General features: G+C 30.5%; 1 protein-coding gene across 4 annotated transcripts in view; it reads right to left on the bottom strand.

The window, feature by feature from the left end:
- Positions 1-1,017: 1,017 nt before the first annotated feature.
- The window catches only part of LOC140052261 (F-BAR domain only protein 2-like), a 51,555-nt gene continuing 24,937 nt past the window's right edge, over positions 1,018-27,635 (bottom strand). For 2 of the 4 annotated variants that reach the window (XM_072097731.1, XM_072097732.1), the window contains exons 5-25: positions 25,635-25,706; positions 25,074-25,179; positions 23,225-23,304; positions 22,449-22,547; positions 21,673-21,769; positions 19,448-19,580; positions 19,005-19,020; positions 17,719-17,793; positions 15,103-15,157; positions 14,343-14,536; positions 13,885-13,903; positions 13,505-13,544; positions 13,226-13,353; positions 11,840-11,941; positions 8,978-9,132; positions 7,938-8,152; positions 7,361-7,516; positions 6,563-6,695; positions 6,215-6,420; positions 5,880-6,109; positions 1,018-5,193 (exon numbers count right to left, since the gene is read on the bottom strand). In XM_072097731.1, coding sequence (XP_071953832.1) covers positions 5,171-5,193; positions 5,880-6,109; positions 6,215-6,420; positions 6,563-6,695; positions 7,361-7,516; positions 7,938-8,152; positions 8,978-9,132; positions 11,840-11,941; positions 13,226-13,353; positions 13,505-13,544; positions 13,885-13,903; positions 14,343-14,536; positions 15,103-15,157; positions 17,719-17,793; positions 19,005-19,020; positions 19,448-19,580; positions 21,673-21,769; positions 22,449-22,547; positions 23,225-23,304; positions 25,074-25,179; positions 25,635-25,706 — 2,334 coding nt within the window. In that variant the 3' untranslated portion in view covers positions 1,018-5,170. The remainder of the gene's footprint in view (positions 5,194-5,879; positions 6,110-6,214; positions 6,421-6,562; positions 6,696-7,360; positions 7,517-7,937; positions 8,153-8,977; positions 9,133-11,839; positions 11,942-13,225; positions 13,354-13,504; positions 13,545-13,884; positions 13,904-14,342; positions 14,537-15,102; positions 15,158-17,718; positions 17,794-19,004; positions 19,021-19,447; positions 19,581-21,672; positions 21,770-22,448; positions 22,548-23,224; positions 23,305-25,073; positions 25,180-25,634; positions 25,707-27,635) is intronic. The other 2 variants (XM_072097733.1, XM_072097735.1) reach the window with 2 other exon arrangements.

The raw sequence follows: 27,635 nt of genomic DNA, 5'->3' as shown, positions 1-27,635 counted from the left end.
AAAATGCAGTAACTTATTTTTATTTTATAGCACCAAATTGGGTCCACTTGAGCACAGTTTATTAACATACGAAAAGATGTTAAAATGCAGTGACTAATTATTTTTATTTTATATCAATGTGCTCCCCTTGTGCCAAATTGGGTCCACTTGAGCAAAGTCTTAACATACGAAAATATATTTAAATTAGTGACTTATTTCTATTCTATATCACTGTGCTCCACCGGTGCCAAATTTGATCCACTGGACCAGTTACCGTAGTACTATTTCTATTTCGGAAGTAAATAAAGGCATAAATGGCGCTCCGTAGAGAGAAGTAGAGAATGCTCCATCATCGTCATAATAATAATGACGCTCAGAATATACCTCATAATTGTTGCTGCTGCTTTTTGTTTTCTATCTTGCGCCCTCATACGGTTGCAAAGTTTAGCTAGCTTATAATAAAGCTCTGTCTACACTATCAAACTTCATGTGCCTATATATGGACATGATGATGTCATATCACTACCATATTTGGGTATATCACCACCATATTTCGACACATCACACTTTTTTTGTCAAATTATTTTGATAGTGTAGACATAGCTTAAAGCTCTGTCTACACTATCAATATAATTATCAAACTGACAACAAAAGTTTGATGTGCTTCATGTCCTTATATGGGCACATCACATTTTTCGTCACATGAAGTGTAGACAGAGCTTAAGTTAGGATTTAACCAATCAGATACTTAACAAAATAAAGCGTGCATGATCAGACATTACCAAACAACCAAGAGCCAGATCACAAAGCACTGATTTGTCCTTCAGGTCAAAGGTTAAAATTATCAAATTTATCGAATAATTATCTGATTTGAATGAGATAATTATCAGTTAATTTTTCTTGAGTGGAATCGGTTAAACCCTGTTTCCATGGGCAGTTTATCGGTTAATTATCAGTTGATTTTTTACTGCAGAAACACGGCCTAAATCTCTCTTTCTCGGACATACAGAAAATACTAAATAAAAGAGACAAAATTGATGATTTCAATAAACTAACAAGTTTTATTTATTTTCTATGAAAAAATACAGTTCATTAAAGAAAGTAGAGTACCACACGCAAGCAGTAGCCTAGGTCATAGGTCAAAAGTACAGACGTACCTACACATTTAGATGACCACACATACAAGCAGTAGCCTAAATGTTGCATAATGAATGCAAAATAATGTGTTTTTAGTAACAAACTGACATTAACCATATAAGGTATAACTTTGATCAAAACCTATAGAAACATATATTAGCTTTCTGTAAAATGAATGTCCAATTCAAGATATTAATAAATCAATTTAACAATATAAAAGAAAAACGTCACTTAATTACTAATATGTCCATAATCTGCACTAACAACTTGCCTGCATTTACATGATTTTTAGGTTTTAAGGATCAATACAGACTATGAAGTATAATCACTCTTGGACACAAGAGTGTACGTCTTAATCAAGCATGGCATACTATACCACAAATGTTCGAGTTCTCTTTATGTGACTACCACAAATTAACTCAACCTGCCAAAGAGGGTTTAGGTAATGTAAAGTTCTGGCTTTAAATGATACCATAAACTTACTGACCTGATATGAAATTAATTCACAGAAAATTATTATACCATTTGAGAGAAATTATCAATATTTATCAGTTTAGATTTTGTTTTACCTCTACATCATTCTTAATGCAATTCTTGTTCGTGAAATATTCACCAAAATATAATCATCATCTTTAAATCAAAAGAAACAATTACATGTAAATTATATTAACTACTCTTTAACATTTATAAATTGTACAATAAAATATGTTTATAAAAATTAGATAACCACTTAAACTAACATAGTGTAGGATATATATTGCGATATTACAATATAATTTTATGTACATAATGTAATTTTATTTTCCTATAATATGTTTAGTTTTATGTATATGTGTTAAGTGGAAGTTATTTAAATGCCAGTCCTCTACAAAATTCAATTTTTATTTAGAGATTTAGTTCGAACACGGTTAAATGAAAAGTTATAATTATATATTCATAAAAATCTACGTTGGTGCAGTAAGTCCAATTTGATATAAGTTACTTAAGACCAATTTACACAGACGAGCGGTAACTGCAATAGAAAAAAACTGCGTAGCTTGTCCCACGTAGAATCTGTAACTATCGTGAGCGGGAACCCACCAGGCCACTCCACGTTGTGTGCAAATGGTCATAAAGAATAACATAGATTCTATAATTTTATTATCGTTACCGCTCGTCTGTGTAAATTGGCCTCTAGTCTAAAACAGTCAATATTTGCTGCAAAGTAAAGGTGTAGGTAGAATGAAAAGCAAAATAATGTTAGCTGTTGTAACTACAGACCTTCCTTAAGAGCAAAGGATACAACAAAATTGAGTACTGTACGAGTAACGTTTTTGGTTTTAGTTCCTCTATATTCAAAGTTAACTACAGAAATGTTGCTCACTATAACATAATCTTACAGCTTATGGAATCACAAAGATTATTTATAAATCCACCCCGCTATAAAAATCAACAATATTTCACATAATTTTTATATTTTATATATTAGATCATAAAATAACTAACGTTAAAGTACATTAAAAAACCTAAGATCATATCTGATTGAATCATAATCTATATATACAAACATAATTGCATTTGAAAAAAATGTAAAGTAAGCATGCTAACGGATAATAATCGTCATAAGATGGAGGAATTATTTTCCCTTTTTTTTCGCAATTGTTGAAAATGACAATTTCTAGAGAAAGTCATCTTATGTAAACAGTTTAGTTCCATCTTTTAAAATCCAAAGCATTTCAATAACTGAATTATTTAAATGACAAAGTGAAGGTCCAAGTGACAAGTAACCAGTGACAACATAATAGGTAGAAAATGGTCACTAGCAAAGTAACAAACAAATGACAATTGTCAAAGTGACAATACCAAAGTTACAATTGTCAAAGTGACAATTTTAATGTCAAAATGACAATTTTTAAAGTGAAAATTGAATTGCAAAAGTAACAATTGTTAAAGTGACAAATCGTATGACAATTTCTGACATTCTTAATAAAAAAAAGTGAATTGCTTAGTGACAGTTGTTACATTTTCACTAAGTTGTTCCCTAAAGGAACAAAAATCAGTAGAAGATAATATCATTATGTCAGTTGCTTATGTGACAATTATGTTGTTGAAAAATATTGATTGGTCAAGTCATGATATGTACAACTATTTCACAATATCCATTTACAAATTATTTAAATTTGTCGATCGATTAATTCTTTATAATTACAAATATTTCCAACTTTAAATTCTGGAATAACTCAAGTACAAAAATTAGCTCATAAATATTTTTTAACAGAAATACATTCATATCTATACATCAATAAACTTGGAAAGCTTTATACATAGATGTTCGTATGTAGTCAAATCTTAACTATAATGTACAATTGTTGTTTTATACTAATGATATTCATCAGTATAGAGTGGATTAACCTATTGACCTACAGACCTGCTGCTGCATAAGCATATTATGTTATACACCTAAATCAATTCCTGTCATTTGATTGAATGAATGTGGGTCACATGACATATAATAGTACACACTATTCAACATTCATTATTTGTATACCATTAGCCAGAGATTAAACATCTTGTAAAATGGTTTAAATGACATTGTAAGGAACCATGTCAAAATACTGTACTGTACTGTACAATACTGTAGTTACTGCAGTACCTACATAACTTGTTTATGCAATTATATAGCAAGCCTTTTTGAGGTTAGTAAGCTTTTGTTCGGGTTATCATACACACTGTTAAATTGACTGTATTGAAAGAAACTCAAATAATATGTAGTTTACTGCAGTCACTGCAGCACTAGAATAAGTTTTAAACATTATTCTGATAGTCTAGCACTGCTTTCTTTTACAACTTGCCCTTACCTATCGCATATCTTAATAACTAATATATGGAGAAAAATATAATCATCTTTTCATTCACTTTTTTGCCTAATAACAATAGAAGGTATTTAAATTGATTAAATTGATAGCTGGACGTCTTTTTGAACAGCTTACATTTGATAGCTGGACATCCATTATATTGAACAGCTTACAATTGATAGCTGGACATCCAGTAATATTGAACAGCTTACAATTGATAACTGGATGTCCAATATATTGAACAGCTTACAATTGATAGCTGGACATCCAGTATACTGACCAGCTTACAATGAGTGATAAAGGAATGTTAGCCATGATAACGTAAGAAAATATGATTTTAGTGGAAATATGACAAAGGCACTTGTATTGAATACACATTGAATAAGTATATAAGTGCACATGCCACGGGGTAAGCCCTCCTTGAGAAGTTTCGCTAGTGCATTATACTGAATCACTTATAACCACAGCAGTATACAGCTTACTTAAAACAATCTAAGACTGGCTTTTATTATTTGGAACCTGAGAATTAAGTAGGACTAAAAATGAAAAAATATTATGTTTTCCAAATTGATTAATGGCTCTTAAAAAATAAGGTATTTATCAGAAAAAGAGAAACATATTCACATTGTACAACATGATGTATGTGAATGTCAATTTTATGGGAATTCAAAACAGCTGCTACATAAAAATGTTGCAAACACTTCTTGCCTCTCTCAAGAGAAATGAGAGAATGAGTAACATTAATGTATCAATCAACCACCAACATGAGTCTAATCCCTCGAAATGTATAATTATTTTAACATCCGAATGTAAGAAAAGCACCCATTTTAAACATATTCCCTTTTTAAATTGACATTGTTTATACCTAAAATAAATCAGAAGGTAAAATGTACAGTCCTTAATTAGATATTTGATTTAAATGATATTAATGAAAAGGTTACAAAATATGATATGTGCTATTATTATTTATATTCTATATTTAGCCTCATGGTTATCTTTCACAATTGTGCAAGGTATGCTTTCCCCAAATACTCCTAAAATGTAAAACTGTTTATTATATCATGGACATTTGTGAGTATATTTTATTATTGATATTACTGTTTATCCCTGATTAGAACATTATTCGCACATCGGAAAATGTTCGTGGCTTGGTCTGAATCCAGCAACTGTATATTCTCTATATCTAATGGTATGGAAACATGAATGGAACAAAGTCACTTTCAACTTTCTGATAAATATTTACCTACAAAAAAGGAAAAGAAGGTTATTTATAATATATATTTGGAATATAATAAATAATTTCATTATTACATAACAGAGAATATAATATTGTACATAATTTCATCATCACATAATAATATTTGCATTGCATAGTCTCATGGATTATATTGTCGATTTCATGTCATAAAGGTAGTCACATGGAGGTGGTGTAATTCTGTTATAGATAATTGTGTCATCAGAAGAAAAGGGCATAATGCAGGCTCATCTTATGATCGCTGTACCAAAGCAAGGTAAACTTCTGGAAAGAGTTCGTGGAACGTGCGATGATGATGTTATTAAGCATCTAAACTCAGAATTTCTGTGTTTTAAGCATGACCCAACAGTTATACCGGTGGCATATTATCATATTTACAAAAAAATAATAATCTAAGAAAAACTCAGCACCACTCTTTGTTTCTACCACGGCCATTGGAGAGCACAAAATTGATGGATACAACATACAATAGATATACATTATTATAACAGTTTTGAAAATGATCTTGTTAGGTGTACTACAAACTATCTGTTACAATTTTTAAATCTCTTCACTAAATGGGAAAAAATCCTATTTTAGTGTGATATTCCTTTCCTTTTAGTAATATTGTTGTTGTAATATATGGAATTTTTATTCTGAAATAAAGTGATCAATTCAATTCAATTAAAACTTACCAGAAGAAAATCTCTTTTTCACAAGGGAGAGACGGTAAGACGTTCCCACTAAATCTACATCAATACCAGACAACGTGCTACCATCACATCCAAAGTTGACAGCCAGCGTGGACGGTTTGCTTGGTCCATTCGTCAGCTCAAATTTGGCCCGTATTGAGCCAGATCCACCATCCTCCATCTTCTGTGAGATCTCTGGTATTTTCCATAAGGCTCTATTGTTTTCGGCTGACCTAAAAAAAAGAGGATAACAAATTTCATTTGTATTATAATATTATTATTACACAAAAAAAAGGTTACAGTTAAAATAAATTTATTTTTAGAAAATTCTTACTTACCATTGGGCGTGGGGCTTGGAATGCATAATGGACACGCCACCATCAACGGGAACTAACAACGAAACGTTGATTAATGGTATAGCGGGTTGGAGGGCACTAGCGTTGTACACGTAATCTACTCTTAAGTCTGTAGTGTTTGAGTCGCACTTCCAATAGCTACAGAGTTTTAAGGGCGTGGACGACTGAGCATCTGGTTGTGCTCGAACCTGGAATGCAAAATACAACAAATTCTCTTTAAGCTATAACTTTATACTCAAATCACACACACAACACAAATGTGTAGTCAAAGGATTCTGTTGTCTTTTTTTTTACAGTAGATAGTGCTTTAGAGCATAGATTATGACTTACCTGATATTTCAGAATATCTACATTAAAGAAGGAAGCTGCAGCATTTTTTTCTGCTTGACTTCGAAGCAACGAAACAAGTGCTGACATATTGAATGAATACACTTGCCTATTCTCATTACTTTGAGAAACATCCCTATAGAGATAATGGGGTAAGCCAAGTTAATGAACTGCTATCCAGTTTGTACTATGTTAACACATTTACAAACAATTCCAAAAGTAAAAGTATTCTAAGGCTCTGTCTACACTATCATACTTTATTTGTGACCATAATTATATGGACATGATAATGTCATATAACTACCATATTTTAGCACATCATACTTTTTTTGTCAAATTAGTTTGATAGTGTAGACACAACTTAAAACATATATCCTTTGAAAATTACAACCCAATATCAGCTAAGATAGAACAAAAAAAAATTGTATTTATGTAAGTCATTTACATCCTATTTAAGCTGAATTTAAATTTTGTACATAAATTTAGTATTTAAAAATAAAATAAAGAAAACCTAAAGCTCTGTCTATACTGTACTATCAAACTTTGGACAAAAAAAATGTGATGTGCCCATATATGGACATGATGATGTCACATCACTACCACACATTTTTTGTCACATAAAGTTTGATAGTTTAGACAGAGCTTATAAAGTTAGAAGCAGTATATGATTTGGACATGAGATAAGTCTGAAATTTACTCAATCACAGGCAGTCATCAAATTAATATTTTTTAAATCCTGGACTTTTGGAACTATATACTATTGTCATACTAGAAATCAATATATTATTTTGTTTCACTTACTGACTAATAAGTTGTTTATTTGGCAGGACTTGTTCTAGTTTGTTACAATTTCTAATGCTGAATGTTAGAAGCGGTGGAGACGGGTTACTTGTAAACACATTGATGATACCAGCAGGAAACGATAGCATCATATCACCTGTGATTTTCACCATGCATCTGTCAAAAATAATATGCAAATTTGTTTAGTACTTGTATCCTCAAATCACGCTTTATTTCAAATAAAATACATAAGAATGGTCACAGGTCACAGGTCACAGCTTGGAGGACCAAGCATATGCAGGGCAAAACAAGGCAATAACAACAGACTTCAAAGAAGAAGATAAAAATAGTAAAAAAACATATCAAAAGGCATAACATTTGGTTTGTTATAAAATCTATACAAACTATATATTATTCTATACAATTATAGTAAATTGCTACAAAAAAAATATACATTTCCACATAAAGCTTCAATGATGTGCTTTTTAAACGTTTTATAAATCTTTGTATACCACAACCAAATTTCCCCGGAGTTTGGGATAATATAGTTTTATACTGAATTGAATTGTAACATTTTAAATCAATAATCATAACTTACTTTGTTTGATCTTTTCCTTTAAAATATGCATTTACTGTTTCTATAAAGGCTGCTGCTATTGGTATAGTATCTGACATGCCAAGTGTGAGCGGGCTAGGCCCACGTGACATGCCGATAGCTGGTGATGAATTGAATGATCCCAGGCCGGTCAGGGATGAATTGCTGTCTTGATGTGGAAGGAGCATAGGTGGTTCATTGAAGGCTGGGCTAGGAGACTGTAGATAATGATAGCAAAAGCAAAATAGAGGGAAAGTTTATGTTGAGTCTGTCATAATATAAACATAAATAAACATCTCATGTAATGAGACAGACACACCTAGTACTCAAAATGTTATGTTGCAATAGGAAAGATACTTGCTTCCAGGGTGTGTATCAAAAGTAGCTTAAAACCTTCCCAGGAAAACTCCATTTTGATATCACATGAAATATAGATTCAAATTTATATTGAGCGTAACGTTTCCACTAAAAGAAGTTCATTAAAGTGAAAGCCATTGTATTGGTTGTAATCGGGAACTTTTTTTGAAAAATGAATATATTACAAAGCAAAAATCTAAACTTGATTACATACATAAGAGATGATTTAATTCTTTAATTTTAGACAGTTTTCCAACATTTTTAAATTCACTTAAATCACATGTTTTATATTGACTTTGTTGAATCGACTTTTATGTATTTTATCCGTTTATTTTATATTGACACTGTTGATTCGTCTATTTGTTATTTAAATATTTTTATATAGTTTATTTTATATCATTGTTGTTACTTTGGGAGTACGGAACCTGAACTCTTGTTATAGTGATTAGGTTCACTTTTAGGTTCCTGCCTACTCCCTTAGTTTCTGTGTTTTTGTTTGTTTGTAACTGTTTTTTGGCAATAAATAATAATAATAATAATAAATGATTTAAGTACAAATTATACTAATAAGTATTAGTAATTCTTTAATGTTTTATATATTTGTTCTATTGTTCGCCTTATTTTTACTTGTTGTCAACCATTATTGTAAACCAAAAAAAAAATGTTATTGAACTTGAATATAGTACCTGAATACTTCTAGGTCTTGAAATAGATCTTGGGGGTGGGGGAGGTAATGAATTAAATGTACTGGATGCACCAACACTATGTCTGTTCTTAGCTGGTAACGTCGGAGGCTGAGTATCATTTGCACCGGGTGGACTTTGTAATATATCACTGCTTGCTGTAATGATAAATAAGCATAGAGAGAAAAATGAAAATACTTTATGTTCTGGTTTTGAATATGTTTTTATAACAAGTACATGAATGCACAATGCAAAATGTATATAAATATAAAATCCTGTAAATACAGATTTGATTGTAAGTAAATGATTTTCAAGAATGTTTTGTTTTTATTTTGCTTAATCTTAGGTCATAGGTCACAACAACAAAACACACATTCGATATAATTTCAAACCATTATTTGAACTCAATGCCCAGATGTGGATCCTGTAAAAAACGGGGATGAGAGGGGGAATGGCTACCTTTTGGAAAGGTATCAACAAATGTTGGTCTTGTTCATTGTCTGGTGTAGAAAAATGGTTGGAAAATCTATCAATAAATCTTATTTTTTGTCAATATTAGAAATCACAAGACATGCCATAGTGTTGTCATGCTAAAAATTAAATAGATGCATTGCTATGCTAATCACATCAAACTTATTAATAAAATTAAAATAAATCATAAACAAAGAAGAAATATTTTTCTTATAACAAATTATTAAACTAAAGAATGCTGTTATATAATAGCAGGTAGTATTTAGAATGTACTACTGTACAATTTAAATATCTAACAAAAGCAACTTTTACAAAAAAATTATTTTATCTTTAGTCTTTGTTTGATCTTGTTAGAAGCTTAAATATTATAAATATAAAATACATTTTTAAAATAATAAAGATTCTTAAAATATTACATAAGAAAACATTTTCATAATATGTGGATATAAAGATAAGTTTTCTATATATTTTACATTGGGAGGTTTTTGAAATAAGTAAATAATATAACATCGTCGGTTAAAGCCTCCTACAAGAACTATGACCCCCACAAGCAGCTTCGCAAAAATAGAGCAACTAAAAAAAATGTAAAAAAGCCTAAAGGCAATATATAACTATATTACTTAAATTACTACTAAACATTAAAAATCATTTTTATGCAAAATAGAATAATATATGATAATATAAAACAAACTGTGAAAAAAGTGAATCATATGACTTGTTTCACTTTTACTTTTTATATGATCAAATAAAATATAAGAGATGTTCAATTTGTTTTTATTGTCACATAAAAAAAATAAATTTAAAAATAAACAGAAAATAAATACTTTAAATTTGTCTGTTCTTTTGTTATACTTTTAAAAGTATGATTTACCTTTGTATCAAGAAGATTAAATATAAAGAGAACAAAAACTATAAAAATAACAACAGAAAGATTAATTCAGAGTTTACATTGTTTAACCATTGCTCGCAAGAATATAACATATTGGTAATAATAAACAATAGTCAAGTCAAAAGATATACACTAATGTATAATTATAGTACACTTTGTAATTGGATGCATTCCACGGTACAAGTGCTTTCATGCGATACAAGCAGCATACGTATATATGCCGTGCACGCTTACTCAGATCCTGTAGACTTCTAGATAACGTTGCCATCTTTTGCACCACAGGAGGGCGTTGTCCGTGTGCCGTATGCCTCTTAGTCGGCATGGTCGAGTATGTAGGAATGTATCGTCCGTAGCGACGGGAATTTGGGTACTTGCGTGAATTGCGATTTTCTGAATGTCGCTGAGGTAATGGAGGCGGTGGTTGAAGTAGAGGTGGCGTTGCTGAACGTGCGTATTTGTCAGGTTGAGGTGATGGACTGAATACCATTCCGTCTACTAGCAAATAGTGTTTACATTTTCAAATTTATATTTATTAGAATAAAAGAAATATATATATAAATTGACAAAAGAGAAACTTCAAACCACCAAGTGATATACTGGAAATTAATTTTGAAACAGTGAATATGAGAAAATCTGAGATTGGATTCGAACCTGGATTCTTCTGCTTGATATGCAAACACATTCTACCACTAAATGACTGGGTCATTCATGGTATAGTTCAAATTTGATTGGGACTCTTTAAAACACGATAATAATATTAATTCTTAGTCTAAATGAATAAGTACAATATAATAAAATAAACCAAAAACCAATTGCAATAATATATTTATACTTTAACCGATAATATAACCATATTTTTAATGAATTTGGTTAAATGCACGTCAACCAAGAGCAACTGCAATAATAAATCACCGCAACCAAGTAAAATAGGAAAAACAAGAAGAAGACTTCAGATGACTTAAAGTAACATAAGTTAAGCGATTCTTTTACAAGACTTTGCTTAAATTATGCAACCTTTAATTTAGCCAGTCTGAAGATAGCATAACATGGTTACCAATGGTTCCGCATTTCAAAGATATTTGTATGCATTTATCAGAAACATAATTATCACAAATTTGTCACACATTCGGCACAAGCCAATGAGTGGGGGCACAAGCCAATGATCTTTTTAAAAATTTAAATGATTTTGTTTGTGTACTCAAAAAAAATAATTTTAAAACAGCTTAAGTGCTGAGATCATTTGAGTACCCTTGGGATACCCATTCCTGCCAAAATGTGGATGTTTACAAGTTGTTTGATTGATAACTATGTTACACGAAAAGAAACAGCAGCCAGAAATCTACATCATAGTTTGATATACCGGTAAATAAAAAAGATTTTTAAAGAAATGATAATATTGCAGAATTGTTAGTATGTTTAGTATTATAAAACTTGTAAAAGTCTACAAAAACTGCAAATTAGAAACCCAACAAAAGCAAGATCCGGCAATGATCGAGAATGCTTACACTTGCTTCGTGTGAACAAGTCTCCTCTCCTAGAAAACTGAGTCGTTGAACTTGAGGGCAGTGTTAGTTGGTTGAGTGAAAAATCAATTCCGCTTAAAATGTCTACAATGATTATTAACATGCACATTTTACATACGGTTAAGATACAATATAATTTTATGCAAATCAAGACATATTATTAAGTACATCTCTTAAGCTATGTCTACACTATCAATGTGATGTGCCCATATATGGACATGATGATGTCATATCACTACCATATTTGGGCACATCATCACACTTTTTTTGTCAAACCTGTTAGATAGTGTAGACAGAGCTTAATTGAGGCCATTGTTATTTCACTACACAGTACAATAGACAATCTGCAGCCATGCTCACAATATGGCCAGTTGCAGCTTTCTGTGTTTTGTCTCTTCCTTTCTTTTAAATTTAATCACAATGTATATTATATATCTTCAACTGCGTTTGAAAACGACCTAAAGCTCTGTCTACACTATCAAATTAGTTTGACAAAAAAAGTCTGATGTGCCCAAATATGGTAGTGATATGCCCAGATATGGTAGTGATATGCCCAAATATGGTAGTGATATGCCCAGATATGGTAGGGATATGACATCATCATGTCCATATATGGGCACATCGCATTTTTTTGTCAAATTTGATAGTGTAGAAAGAGATTTACAATTGAGATGAAATGCCATTCCTTTTTTAGCATTTTTTTCTTTTACTTATTTATAACAAACATACTCTTCTAATCAATTATTTAATTCAAGCAGAATATTTTATTTAGAATGATTGGTAAATACGACAAATTGAAGACCAAGATGATTGCATTTCAATTCGTAAAAAAATACAACTAATTTAATAACAGAACAGAAAGTTGCTATCTTATAACAATATAAAAGATTTAGTTTACATTTGTGTCAAAATAAATCAAAACTATATTTTATTGATCTTATAAAGTAAATACAAAACCAGCAATGAATTAAGATGTTTGTTTTGATAACACAAAGAGTTGTTTTAATGACTTCTGCTTTTGATGGTATGTTTATTTAATTCTTGCTGCACTTTATTGTAAAAACAAATTTGACAACTGAAAGTCTAACTTGAAGAAACTTATTATTCTATTAAAAAAAAAAAGGATTTTACTGTTTTCACATCAACTAGCAATACAGAGTTTATATTAGACACACTAGGGCGTAAACTTTGGCGTTTCTGTGGTGTGTATATAAACTTTTACTTTCTGCTAGGCAACGTGAAAGGGGTACTAGAACATAAAATCAATCTAAAGTTATGTATTTTCAAAATTAATTAGAAAAACAACCATTCATTGTCATTTTAATGGATTTAAAAAATAGTGGTTCAACTAATATCTACAGTACTTACTTTCACTTGACGTGGGAGATGTTCCACTTCCTGTATCACTATGAGACATCAAACTTGTACCACCTGGTGATGACCCCAATGGGTCAAAGGCCATAAGGTCACTGCTGCTTTTTGTACTACTATTAGAGCTGCAAGATAATGAATTTAAATATTGGTTATCAAAAGCTGGATAACATTTAGTCATAAGTGTCACTCTCAATGTCGATGAAAGATTTATGTGAATGAGGAAGACGCTTTTGGACATTCTTTTTAAAAAATTGTAAAATCTAGTATTCTAACCTTCTACTTCCAATTTGTGCTCTTCGTTTAATATCACCATCTAAAAAAATAAATCAAATCATTGAAAATACATGAGAATTAAATAATAAATTCATAAAAGTTTTCTCTACCTTGTTTAAAGCTCTGTCTATACTATCACACATTATGTGACAAAAAAATGTGATGTGTCCATATATTGACATGATGATGTCATATCACTACCATATTTGGGCACATCACACTTTTTTTATCTGAACTAGTTCGATAATGTAGGCAGAGCTTAATGTATTGTAATTTGATTCATCACTTTCCTACAATCCGCCAAACTGGTGCCATTTTTACATCTTTTATGTATTAAATGTATGTTTTGTCTTTCTGGAATATAAATGAATTGAACTTACTTGATTTATCTCTCCGCATCTGCAAACCAAAATAGAAATAAAAGTTACTCATCATAAATATATTAATATAAAATGTATTAAATGAAATTTAATGAATGTATTAATATCTTGTTACCATCTAATTTCATAATCACCATTGGTGTGATGAAAAGAAATTCATACATTTAAAGAAAATTATTTTGCACAGAATATGTATTCTTATGACAAATGCTATATCTAATTATCAAAATATTCAAAACAGAATTTAATATAAGATAAAGTATAAGCTACATTTAACTTTAGTGCAGTTATCCCTAATATTATTAACATCGTATAAGTATAACCCAACCACAAGATCACTCCCTAATTTTATCCAAATTCATACATTTTTGGTAAATTTATTGTTAAAGATGTTGTCCCCCAAAAACATGAAAAATAAAGATTAATAAACCATATAATAAAATAACCAGAGTACTTACAGCTGGCGACAGAGTAAGTTTTCCGCTAGCTAGGGAGGCTTTTATTTCGTCCACTGACGCCGTTGTGTTGCTTGAATTTCCATCAGGTACTATTGGTTTGATTTCAACATGAATCTTACGAGGAGGTTTATCGTAACTGTCAGAATCGGAATCAGATTCCGAGAAGAAAGTATCTTGTTGTTGCTTAAATCCATGTAATAAAATGAATTAAGATAAATGACACTTTAAACATGTTGCTATCATTAATAGGAGTGTTATTATTTATAAAATGTATCAATTTTCAATGTAACTAACCAAGCAAAACCGGTTAATTTACTATTTTAATAATAAGGTTTATCGCAAATAACTAGATTTCACGAGGAACGTCATTGCATAATGCATAATGGGAATGGTTGGGAGCAAACATCACGACGCGTACATGCAAACAACAAATCACGTACGTACATGTTTGCTCCCAAACCCCTTCCACCATGCGTCGCGTACGCTATTTTCAATAAACCTTATTTACCGTTTTATATGAATTTTTTTTATTTTATCTTTTTCTGTTTGTGCATTTGTTGAAATAAAGAAATTGAATATCAATTGATTGAAACATTCCAGGATTTCTAAAAAAAATGTGAATCAAATTTGATTTATTAATATGCCGCAATCCGGATGATTCATTTTTATGTATTTATAAATATAAATTTATTTTCCCATTTTTCTCTTTTTTCAATGAATCTATCACAAATAATATAAATAAACAGTAATCAAAGGATATCATCCGTAGCGTCTGGCCGAATAGTATACCCATCCTCGTCAACTTGTGGTGTATTCTACAAAAACAAACAAGATTCAACTTTTAATTTATAAACTAGCAAAAGATTACTCATGCAAATAAGTGAATGAAATCATTTGGAAAAGAAAAGGATGCATTAGAAAAATTCCATGCAACATGTGATGAATTAAAAGATATATAAAATAAAAGTACTAAAGCTCTGTCTACACTAACAAAAAAAGTGTGATGTGCCCAAATAATGGTAGTGATGTGACATCATGTCCATATATATGATATATATGGGCACATCATATTTTTTTTTTCACATAAAGTTTGATAGTGTGGACAGAGCTTTAGGGTTGAAACAAACCAAACAACCTGTAAAATACACATAGAGAGGAGAAAACAAGCATTAAAACAAAATTCAACTTATGGAAGTTTGAATACAACAAACAGATACAGTAGATAGAATTTATAACTATTCATTTTAAATGATAGAGCATCAAAGTAAATGGATTAATAAAATAAGTAAACAATGCATGACTGAAACAAACAACATATTCATTCTGTTTAAATGTAAAATGTACAGTATACACAACATGCAGAAAACACATGACTTGAAACAAGACAAAAACACAAAGATATTAAAAATAAAGGCTAATAATAGGCTACAGATAGGGACAACGATTCAAGATGAAACATCCAGGTGTCTACAGAGATAATCATGATTTTAATATTAAAGTGCAAATTAGATATCAGTTGCCACTGAATACCTTGACCATCAAATTAAGGATAGTGCATATCAATTAGGTAGAGGTAACTACACCTGCACAATAGCAACTCTTTGGAAATTGACTATAAACAAGTTTTAGAAATGGATCTATCATGCAAACAATTTAATATACAGATTCAAAAAAATTACTAAAACTAATGTAAGGGATCAGTGAAGAAATTTTGTGCAGAGATTAAAAAATGAACACTCAATTCACAATGATAGACTAATCTACAACAACTTGCATTCAATAACGTGGGTTGAGCACCGACGCTTTGGTCGGTTTCAGTGTCCGGCACAAGCTCACGGAATGTGCGTGGTTGACTTCCTAACACATCCTACATACAGACGAAGAAGAACACAGGGGTGGAGGTCACGGATAGTGCTTTCTTAGGTTAAAACAAATATTTTTTCTTTCTTATTTAACAAAATAATAAAAAAGATAAATGAATTGAGCCCTACATTAACACTTAATAAATTCACTTAAGTACATCACTAAATAACTTAAGTACATTACTAAATATCATTCTGGTATAAAATACATACAAATATGATTCACCAAAATTCCTCCTAAATTATTTTGATAATTATGAAATAAAAAGTAAATTGAAAACAAACAGTAGTAAATTTCTTATTCAATGTTAACAATATGTAAGTAAACAAAATTAAAAATTAAGAAATAAACGGTGATTTTATAAAAAAAATCAATACTATGGTGTTGCTTTGTCCAATATTCTTAATCTCATAAAAAAAATATAATCTATAAACTAAATGCAGTATTAATAAGATCTAACTACATTGAAGTGGAATCTAATTTAAATTTGGCACGATGTAAAATTAAACACATGCATTATTTTGAACTAAATCTCACTATATAGTCAAGTCCTTGGAAAATATTGAATTCCAAGACACTCAAAATGAAACTACATGCATTTATAAAATCTTAAAAATTGTTCAATTTAAATTCAAGCAATGGGCATGCAGGCTTTAATATAAATTCTTACAATTGTCTTTCAATGTATACATTAATATAAGTTATAGGGAAACAAGTATTTTCTTCTTATTTTTAAACTTTTCCTACTTTTTTGTCCTTTTCAAATTCTACTTGTAACAATGTATCTTGTGTATACTGATGGCTATATAAAACTAGCCATTTGGTTTCTGCATTCTGCTAGAATTATCATACTTTAATCAATTTAATTTAAAAGACGGCGAGTGAAAACCCATTTGCTATTTTCAATGATTATAATTAAATTTGTCTACTTCGTTTATAAATGATTTCTAAATTGGTCAATTACTAAGTGGGCATTGTATTTTGCTTAGCCAAAAGATTAATTCACCTAATGTAAAACTATTAAATTCAAAACATTTCATCATATTTCAATGTATTAACCAAATTATAATTTAAAAAACCTATATATAAAAATTTGAACCAATCAATTATCAGACCTGAAAGTTTTAAAACCCAATAAATTGTAAAAGAAAATGAACATTAATCAACTAAAAAAAAGCTACAAAATGTGGAAAACAAGGGAAATGTAAAAAAAAACAATGTGTGGTGTCAGACAAATACACTTGAAGGCTAAGCCAGGGCTGGGATTAAACAATACTTTGATTGTAACAATTAGTTCATGCTGGGAAAGTTAAGTATGTATACTGTACTGACGACCTACAATTACCCAATTCAATTAAGGTTTTTTGTATTAAATTGTTAATAAATGTATTAAAGCATATCCATTTAGAAATTAAGCTTCTATAGCAATTGACACAAAATCGAGGCAAACATGAATGCAGCTGCGACAGAAGCATTATAGACTACCCATACACTGGCTTAGCCCGACACTCACCACACACAAATGTTTGAATGAACTCAGAGACAAGTTGCTTTGACTTGATGAAACACTCGGCGGCTGTGTATTGGCCTAGATAATATAAAGGTGATAACTTGTTGTTGCTTTGTTTGTTGATATTACTGTTCTTATTGTTTATCATATTTCAATAATGTATGTGTGAATTGTAAGTCACTTGTGTACTGGCTTTTGACAAATTTCCCAATTCATAACATTGTTACAATACCATAAACATTTTATGGAACATCTGCTGGAACCTTTCAATCATAAACAACTCAATGTTGATATCCTATGTTGTCTCAGACTGTACAACAATATTCTTCTGCTGTGATGGCACTACCACAGATGGCACTACCACAACATGGCACTACCACAACATGGCACTACCACAGATGGCACTACCACAGATGGCACTACCACAACATGGCACTACCACAGATGGCACTACCACAGATGGCACTACCACAGATGGCACTACCACAACATGGCACTACCACAGATGAAAGTGCCACAAAATAGCACTACCATAAAATGGCAGTACCACAGATGACAGTGCCATAAAATGGCACTACCACAGATGACACTACCACAAAATGGCACTACCACAAATGGCACTACAAAAGATGACAATGCCACAAAATGGCACTACCACAAATAGCACTACCACAGATGGAAGTGCCACAAAATGACACTACCACAGATGACAGTGCCACAAATGGCACTAATACTATGTATGATTTTCAGTCAGTCAAATTCTTTAAGCTTCCCTAGACTGCTGGCACTGACAATACATAGTACCATCAGCCTCCTGTTAATCACAAATGAATGTAGCTATACATGATCTAACAAGAAGCCTGTGTTGTTTTGACATTGAATAATAAATGTTGAGATTGATTATGAAATTAGTAGCATAAAACATTGTTTATGTAGTGAAATTTATAGTAAAGATTAATACCATAACGAAAACACATTTTAAAATAACGATTTTTTAAACTAATACAAAAACCACTGCTTAGTTGGACCCGAGCCATCAAGTACAGGCCGATGATCTAGTCCCACCAGGGACAGATCCAAGGGGGCACAGTCGACCCACCCCCTCGCCCCCTAAATTTGGTTATTTCACCATTTTTAGGCCCTGAATATTTAATGCATTTTAGTTGGGCAAAACGTATTCTAACTTATTTCAACTTTGGAAACAGTAAAACATAATCACTGATTCAATTTTATAACAATTTCTGAATTTATTATTATGAATTGAAAAAGATATAAATATATTCACTTACCAAATCAGGGGATTCTCTGTAAAACAAATAAACAATATTTGTTAATCAAATTATGCTTAAAAATTATAAATATAAATATCCCTTATAAGAGGTAACTATTTGAAATTGTTCAAGATGAAATTATTATTAATCATTTATTATAACTTTTAACTATTTTATTTCATTTTGAGAATTATTCTTTAAACCAAGTGAAATTGGATAAAACTTGCTGACGTTTTGTGAACTCTAAAGCTCTATCTACACTATTAAATTTATGTGACAACAAAATGTGATGAGCTCATATATGGACAAGATGATGTCATGTCACTACCATTTTTTTGTCAAACTAGTTTAATAGTGTAGAGCTTAAGTTCAATTTCATGAGTGCTGTCCATAAATTTATTTATTTTGATGTTGGAGTACTGTACATATTTTATACAGTTTACATTTCATTTTGAGCTTACCCTTCACCGGTTCCATTCTCTGCAGTTTTATCCTTTTTCTTTTTTGCTTTCTTCTTTTTCTTGGTCTTTTCCTTCTGAATTGTTTCAGTAATTGGTATATTGGAAATGTCACATTCTTCAAATTCGATTGATGCTGTCAATAAAAAAAAAGAAGAAAAATGTTACCTTTGTTATTATATACATAATTATTTGTATTAATTACATTAAATCAAGCCTTGTCTACACTATCAAACTTTATGTGACAAATGAGATGTGTCCATATATGGATGATGATGTCATATCACTACCATATTTGGGCATATCACTACACTACAGTATTTGGGCACATCACTTTTTTTGTTAAACTAGTGTGATAGTATAGACAGAGCTTTAGAAATACGGTCCGGTACCCTTATGATTATATATTTAATTTTAATATTTGTTTATTTTCACCTTTTTTCAGAGTATTTTATATTATCATCAAAATAATGAATTTGATAGAAACAGAGAATAACCACTCAATAATAAGAAAAAAAAGTCCAGAGCGACAATCAAATAATTGAATACATTTATTTGAAATATCATGTGTTCATAATAAAATGTAAAATGTGTATATAGAAATTCTATAAATCTAATGGTTTATTTTATTGGTGTAGAAATGCGGCATTCTAATTACTAAAATAACAGTAGCAAACAAAATCTATAATAATATGAGCATAATAAATAAAAAAGAAACTATTAAATTGTAAATATACCACAAAAAATATAAGCACATATAGAAGGCATCTGTATAATAACTTTGGACCTAACTAAATGTTGTTAGGCGATTAAAATACACAATGATTGACAATGTGTACATTATAAAAAAGATTTAAAATTAGTTTGTAACAAAAAGGTTAAGAGCAAAAGGAAGGAAATAGATTATAATAATATGTTAAGAAGAAAAAAAAAAGGTTAAAATCCCTGAAAAATGATATATTTATACTATAGTTCAATATTAAAACCAATGCGTAGCTGTGGTTATTAATAAACTACATAGAAATACATATATAAGACGACATAAGAGCTAAATTAGATTTATTGAAATTTCCAAATTAGTATTTTTTAAATGATGCTGGTACAAAATAAAGGGGTTTTTCCCATAAACATATTGTAAGAACTAGAAGGTCAACTTCTAACACAATCACAGCTCATGGAGAAAAATCACCAAATATGGCTGCATCAATCGGCCAATCAGATACTGTACGCTAAAAGTTTGAAGTCACGTCCCTTACTCAGTCACGCACTATTATGTAGCGTGTTGACAGTGTCAATGTGAGAATACATTATAATTGCCATATTAGGAAATAAAACATTTTACTAAGAATTTATAGATTTTAGATAGATAGAGCTATTTTTTTAAAAAAAAATTATACTGTATTTAACAATATATATGTTTATAATTATGTGGTTCTTTCTAATACTCTTCAAGCATACTAAATAATATGTATAGTGGCCATTTTTAGGAGGTCCTAACCTGCCCTCTAGATGTTGCTGAATTGATGTCTAGTTCTTATGATAAATTTCAGGTATACGAGAACTAACAGACACAGTAATTAGCTAAATGAATCATGATAATATGTATAAAAAGCGAAACAAATTAATTAATAAAAAAAACAAAGATAAAGCAAACAAACAGAATTCTAAAGAAAATGTTTCACTTTCGAGTCATAATCCAATAATTGTCTCCTTTGATGTCTGAAACGTTTTGAATCATGTCTATTAGATATTTATTATCTTTTTTTATAATTAGTACTATTTACAGCAGTTTTTATGGATCATGATAATTCAATTATTTAAATATCCTAGTTTTTACTTTACTTGACAACGAATTGTCAAATTAAAAAAAAATGTTTTGTAGGAAATTTCTGTTATAAAATAGTAGCTTAAAAAAAGCGGGAATTAGAGGCTCTGAGTGCAAACAGTGTCTGTTATAAAATAGTAGCTTAAAACTTTGCAGGAATTAGAGGCTCTGAGTGCAAACAGTGTCTGTTATAAAATAGTAGCTTAAAACTTTGCAGGAATTAGAGGCTCTGAGTGCAAACAGTGTCCACATGGTTTAAGTGATAGAGTTCACATTAAAACATAAAAGAGTACAAAACAGCCTCAAAATCGCATTTGAAAAGGTTTGACACCATTTTCAGCATTTCTCAAACACTTTTCCAAAATAAAATATTAAAGTGCACAGAATAATTGTAAATACTTACGCAGTTTATCTTTGCCTGTTCCCTTAGAATCAACATACACTTCAATTAATTTCTGTTCCGTCATGTCTTCACACTGCTGTGAAAACTCATGTTGAATCTGTTGAAATTAAAATGTGTAATAGATGTGTTTATTCTCATCCTCTCCTCAACCTCTTTTCAATTATTACTAATTTCATTATTATTCTATATTTATCATTATCATTGAAATCATCATCATCTTTATCATAAATATCATTACTATTATGAATACCGGCGCTACATAAGTCTGATTAATTTTTCATCACCATAATCATCATCATCATCGACACCATCATTATCACTATTACCACCATTCTTATTAGGAAGCTTTCTACTTTGAAGCCACTAATTGTGATACATTTAAAAGAGATAGTGTCCAATTAATAAGGCCTCCCCAAGGACTCTTTGTCAGACTTCCTTGTGGAGTATTCAAGATGACCAAACAATGTCATGCTTGTTCATTGTGAGATATCGGGACGTGTTTGATGGTTTCTAGACGGTCCAGGCAATGTCCGACAACACATCGATTGACCTGACCTAGATTGGTCGTCGGTCTTTGCAAAACAAAAGTTCGCTCAATAAAATCAACACCACCATCCTCATTTTTATCATCCTCATTTAATGTTATCTCCATCACTTTAACTGAACTTCAAGTTTATGTTTACAGCTGTTTTTTTTTCTATTCCTGTAGTTTACTATATTGTACACATTGTTGATTTTGTATATTTGTGGAAATAATTTGAACTTAAACTGAGTACCTGTCCTAGGCTGTTGTTACATTCATGGACCGATGAATTATAAGACCTGATAAAATCCTTCATTTCCTTCAAATGGCTTTCTTCTATTTGTTGAAATTTCTAGTAAAAATATGAATAAGAATAATGTTACTTCTGTATTAAACTAACTAGCTATTTTGTGTGTTCATTTGGTGGCTACATTTATTTATTAGTTTCTATTTTAAATCATTAATTCACAATAATAAATAAAACAGGGTGTTGGTCCAATCAGTCAAAAGATGGTTTCACTTAAGGCCCATTTACACTAGGACATTAAGGAATAGACAAATACGCATTTTTCATACATAAAACAAAAAAAATTTCAGTCTATAAATATAGATAATCATCTATGCTGCCTTTGATGAATATAATATTTTCACACATCCAATCATATGATGCCATGATTGATTATAGCAATAATACTGAGACAATACAACAATTTTATTCTTTTTATTGATTATGACAAAATTTAATTGAATTAAAAAAATATTTTTAAAAGGAAAATCTGTCTAATTGATTTTGTTTTATGTAAGAAAAATGCGTGCTTATCTATTTATTGTCGATCGTTATCTTCCTAATATAAATGGGCCTTACGGGCCCTTGGTACATATAGTACTCAACTAAAATATACAAATATAAGCAACATATGATAAAGATTACATAAAATATTCTTTAAAGGTTCTTTGAGTAAACCTGTATTCAGACTGGTTGTTGATTAGAGACATTCAGACATAAACAATAGACGTGGCATCACTTACATGACTTGTGTCTGTCATCTGCTGTTCATAGTCGTTCTTTAGATTTGCATACTTCTCCACTAACGACCTGTATTCATCCACTAATCAAATGAAACATAAACAAACCAATAAACTATCTTTTTATATTATTACACAACATTAATGAAATGAATGTGATTTACTGTAGTAACTGAGATTTTCTGACCTTTGTACCAGGGATCGATTCCTTATGTTTGGTTCCCACTAGAAGGTAACGCAAGCGCAACGTAAGTAATTTGACCAATGACAAGGGATGAATTATTCAAACTGTTGCATGTCATTGGTTAAGTCACTTGCGTTTCCCTTATGTCTGTGATCTAGTAACTGAGATTTTGTGACCATTGTACATAACCAGGAATTCCTTTTGCTTGGTTCCCACTAGAACGTAACGCAAGAACGTTATCGCAACGTAAACAATCAAACCAATGACAAGTGATGAATTATTCCAACTGTCGCGTGTAATTGGTTAAACCACTTGCATTGCTCTTTACGCCCTTGAGTTGCGTCTTAAGTGGGAACCAAGCTTAAATTTATATTAATTGTTTATTGAACATGTAAGCTCTGATAGCAATTACATAATAATACTGAGGTAATTCAGGAAAACAGTAAAAAATAAACATGTTACGATAATTGTGGTTACAATATACACAACGAAAACCATAAGAATAACAATTATTGACATGTTTCCTTTTTCTATTTATTTTACAGCACTCTATTGGTAATGTGTAGTCACCCACACTCGTTTCGTTGAACCATTGTTTAACAATCATATCCTGTACTTAATCTTCTTTCCTAACAATTTTTTTTCATAACTTATTAACCAAGTATTATTTTACAATATGATTTAATACATCCAATATGGAGGTCACAAAATTATAGGAGACCTTTCATAAAATGCATCATAAATATTATAATAGATAATTAAAACCTTGAAGAAAAACATTATAAGTTACAGACATACTGTAAAATTATCATATACATTGCAGTTTAGGTTTAAAACGCAAAAAATACACCAGTTAAACATCTGATATAAATCTTTCAGAGTTCAACTGTTTTCAGAGATACATCCGAGTTATATAGAGACATAAGCCCTTACAGTATATCAGATGTAACTTAGATATGATTCAGATCAGCTTAAAGGTCAGGTGCGGGCAAAACACTTCTATTTACTGTATCATACTGTACATTCCAATAATTATCAATCTATAGATTTTATTTGTGTTATCTTTTTGAAAATAAACACTTCCTTATCAAATTACACAGTAAAACCGCTATTCTTTTGTATAAAAATGTGTAAAAAGAGAGAAAATAAACGGTGTGTTAAAAAATGTTATCAGATGATTTAATATAGGAATTCAACATCAAATTATTTTTTTTGAGCATAGCAAAAATTATCTACCGTATATCCACCATCTTTGTTTTCCCCATTTTCTAGGGAGTCATCAGACATTATTACATTAGGTTAAACTACCTAAACTACTGAAAAAAAGTCTCTGGTTTTTATGGCAGAATTTTGCCAAATTTTGAATTTGACTATCTTATGGGAAATTCCTATTTTTTTTTCATGATTTATGTATGTTACACATACTCAATTTATGTACAATTAACCAAATATTATATTCAAAATTCACGCTTGTCAATATTAAATGTATTATTCTGGTCCTCAACCATAACTGGAAACTGAGGAAATTCGGATTAGGCCCTCCACGGACCCACGGCAGCCAGCAGTGCAGCGCCTACCAGATCTACGTAGCTGAGCTTTAAGCATGCATAAAGTGGAGTTAGCATCTAACATAGCTTAACTTAAAAAGAATGGCTTCAATTTACTTACTTGCTTTCTTGTATTTAGTTTCTGCTTTTTCTATTTCTTTTGACGTTGCGCTATCTCGTTTCAATTTCTCGTGCTCTATACATCGTGTATTGTAAGTTTCTTTGGCCTGGCGTTAAAAAATAAGAAATTACACCAAACATAAAATTAGCATGACATGTTCAATTTACATTAATGACATATTCGTTACAATTTGTTGTGTCAATGGCCAGAACGATATTTAATTAACATTCATATAGTGACTTTTCCAGTCTTTCTTTTGTTTTTTTTTTCATTATGTTATATTAGAACATAGTACATCTTTTGAGATGAGTAGGGGGTTACTACGGTGTACTTAGGTCCACACAAACACAGCCACTGTCACACACAGCCACTGTGCAATTGGGACTGGACCGTTTTTAGTAGTGAGAAGTTGAATAAAATAAAAAATTATTATTAGCTTGAGTCAACATAATTAACATGTTTCATATAGTGACTCATTTTTTCCAGTGTTTCTTTTGTTGTATTAACTAAACAGAATTTATTCCATATAATTAACATGTTGTATTTCCCAATACGACTTACTTTTTCCAGTGATTCTTTTGTTGTGTTAATGGACTGAACAAGATTGAAGGTACCAGACACTTCAGTTTTAACCTAAAAATAAAAAAATAAAAAAGACATAAGACACAAAGAATACAAACTGGATGAACTAAAGCTCTGTCTACACTATCAAACTTTATGTGATGACGTACCCATATATGGACATGATGATGTCATATCACTACCATATTTGGGTATATCACTACCATATTTGGGTACCTCACACTTGTTGTCAAACTAGTGTAGACAGAGCTTAAGGTAATTTCAGAGGGTCCATTAATTGCGGGTATGTGCACAGTACATACTGTAGCTTGATGTCCAACACTGGATGCAAAGGATAATTCGTTTTAAAACATACAATCTCTCATATTGCTCTGAGGATTTTAAATGAATTTTCTCACATTGTAATTGATTATTAATATTTTATACATGACAAGCCACTTTGTTTACAAATTAAAATGTACAATTTTAATGGGAACCCCAGTGTTTACAGCAATTGGGCTGATACACGGCTCAAAATATAGTTCTGTAGTATCTTCAACCATGGAGGAAAAAATAATATAATTTATTTTTTCCTCCATGCTTCAAACTAGTGCACAGTACATCCATGTTTTGTGACAAGTTTGAAATAGGGACCGTACACATTTAAAGACTATAAAGGGAAAAAGATTTTGGATAGTGTTGGTATATCTCTAAAATAATCATATCAAATCATCCTGTCAAACATCTATATAAAATTGTCTGTGATACGCAATATTATTTTATGGACCACTATAAAGATTATTTTACATATAGTTTTCTGTAATTTGAGCTTACTTACAACTAATGATAATATAAACATAAATATAGAACATTAGTCATAAAAAGAAACAGGTAGCGGCAGATTCAGCGTTTCATATTGCAAATACAAATGACGCCTCTGGATCAGCCCTAGAAATAATATCTATACATGTAAAAAAGTCTTAATATGACAATAAATTTATAAATGAAAAACCGAAAGCAGTTTATGAGAAAGTTTGTAAATGGCAAGTTCAGAATCAATACTTATATTATTACTCGAATAAACGTCTCGACACATGCATTTCTATTTGTAGTAGAATTCCTTGATTGACAGATCCACGATTTATCACAAATTTTAATACAATTTCACGTCTTGATATTAATTTTGTTAATTTTTTTCATATCTAGGAAATATTTATTTGATAATAATTACACCGTACAAAATAAACATTCCCTCCACCCTTAAAAACAATGCAATAAACGTACATCAAATAAATATGGTATAATTTTGTATTTTGTATTATTTTTTAAGAAATAAAAGATGAAATGAATATTGTACAAATAAAAAGCAAACATTATATATAAATATTAATAAAGTGAATAACGACAAATTTCAATATTTTTTCACATTTTAATTCAGTTCGGTTTTTGTTTTATTTCAAGCTATTTCAATATTCTGTAAAGCTCAGTAACTTTTTCGTCCTACTTTCAAGCAGGTGTTTCTAGTAATGTGATAAGACTTAAAGGTTATAGCTAGCTTCTTCATCATTTTGCTAATGATGAATTGAATTTTGTTCAATGAAGCTTCATTGTCGCTGTCTGTACCTGCCATACAAAACAATAAAAGATATACAAATGACGATTATGATTATACATGACTTAAATGTCGCCAGCTTGGGAAAGCTCAAAGAAGAATTCATATTGTAGTTTGAAAGTTGACAGAAAAATGAACTAAGCTAAAGTAAATGAAGAAATTGAATAAATTATTCTTCATTCTAAAGCATCAATTGAAATGTCTGTTCTAATAATATGTAATTTGTAAGAGGAGGGGGATATTAATTGGGGTGTTTTATCATTATTTGTTAATGACACATGATAAAATAGTGATACTGTACCTGTATCTTACGAAAAGTATTTATCCAGTCACTACTAGTGACTACTCCAGCCACTACTAGTGACTACTCCAGCCACTACTAGTGACTA

This window comes from Antedon mediterranea, chromosome 6 (genome assembly GCF_964355755.1).
Source record: "Antedon mediterranea chromosome 6, ecAntMedi1.1, whole genome shotgun sequence".
NCBI classification, from domain to species: domain Eukaryota; kingdom Metazoa; phylum Echinodermata; class Crinoidea; order Comatulida; family Antedonidae; genus Antedon; species Antedon mediterranea.
The sequence above is the reverse complement of the archived record's forward strand: the minus strand, read 5'-3'. Positions and strand labels throughout refer to the sequence as shown.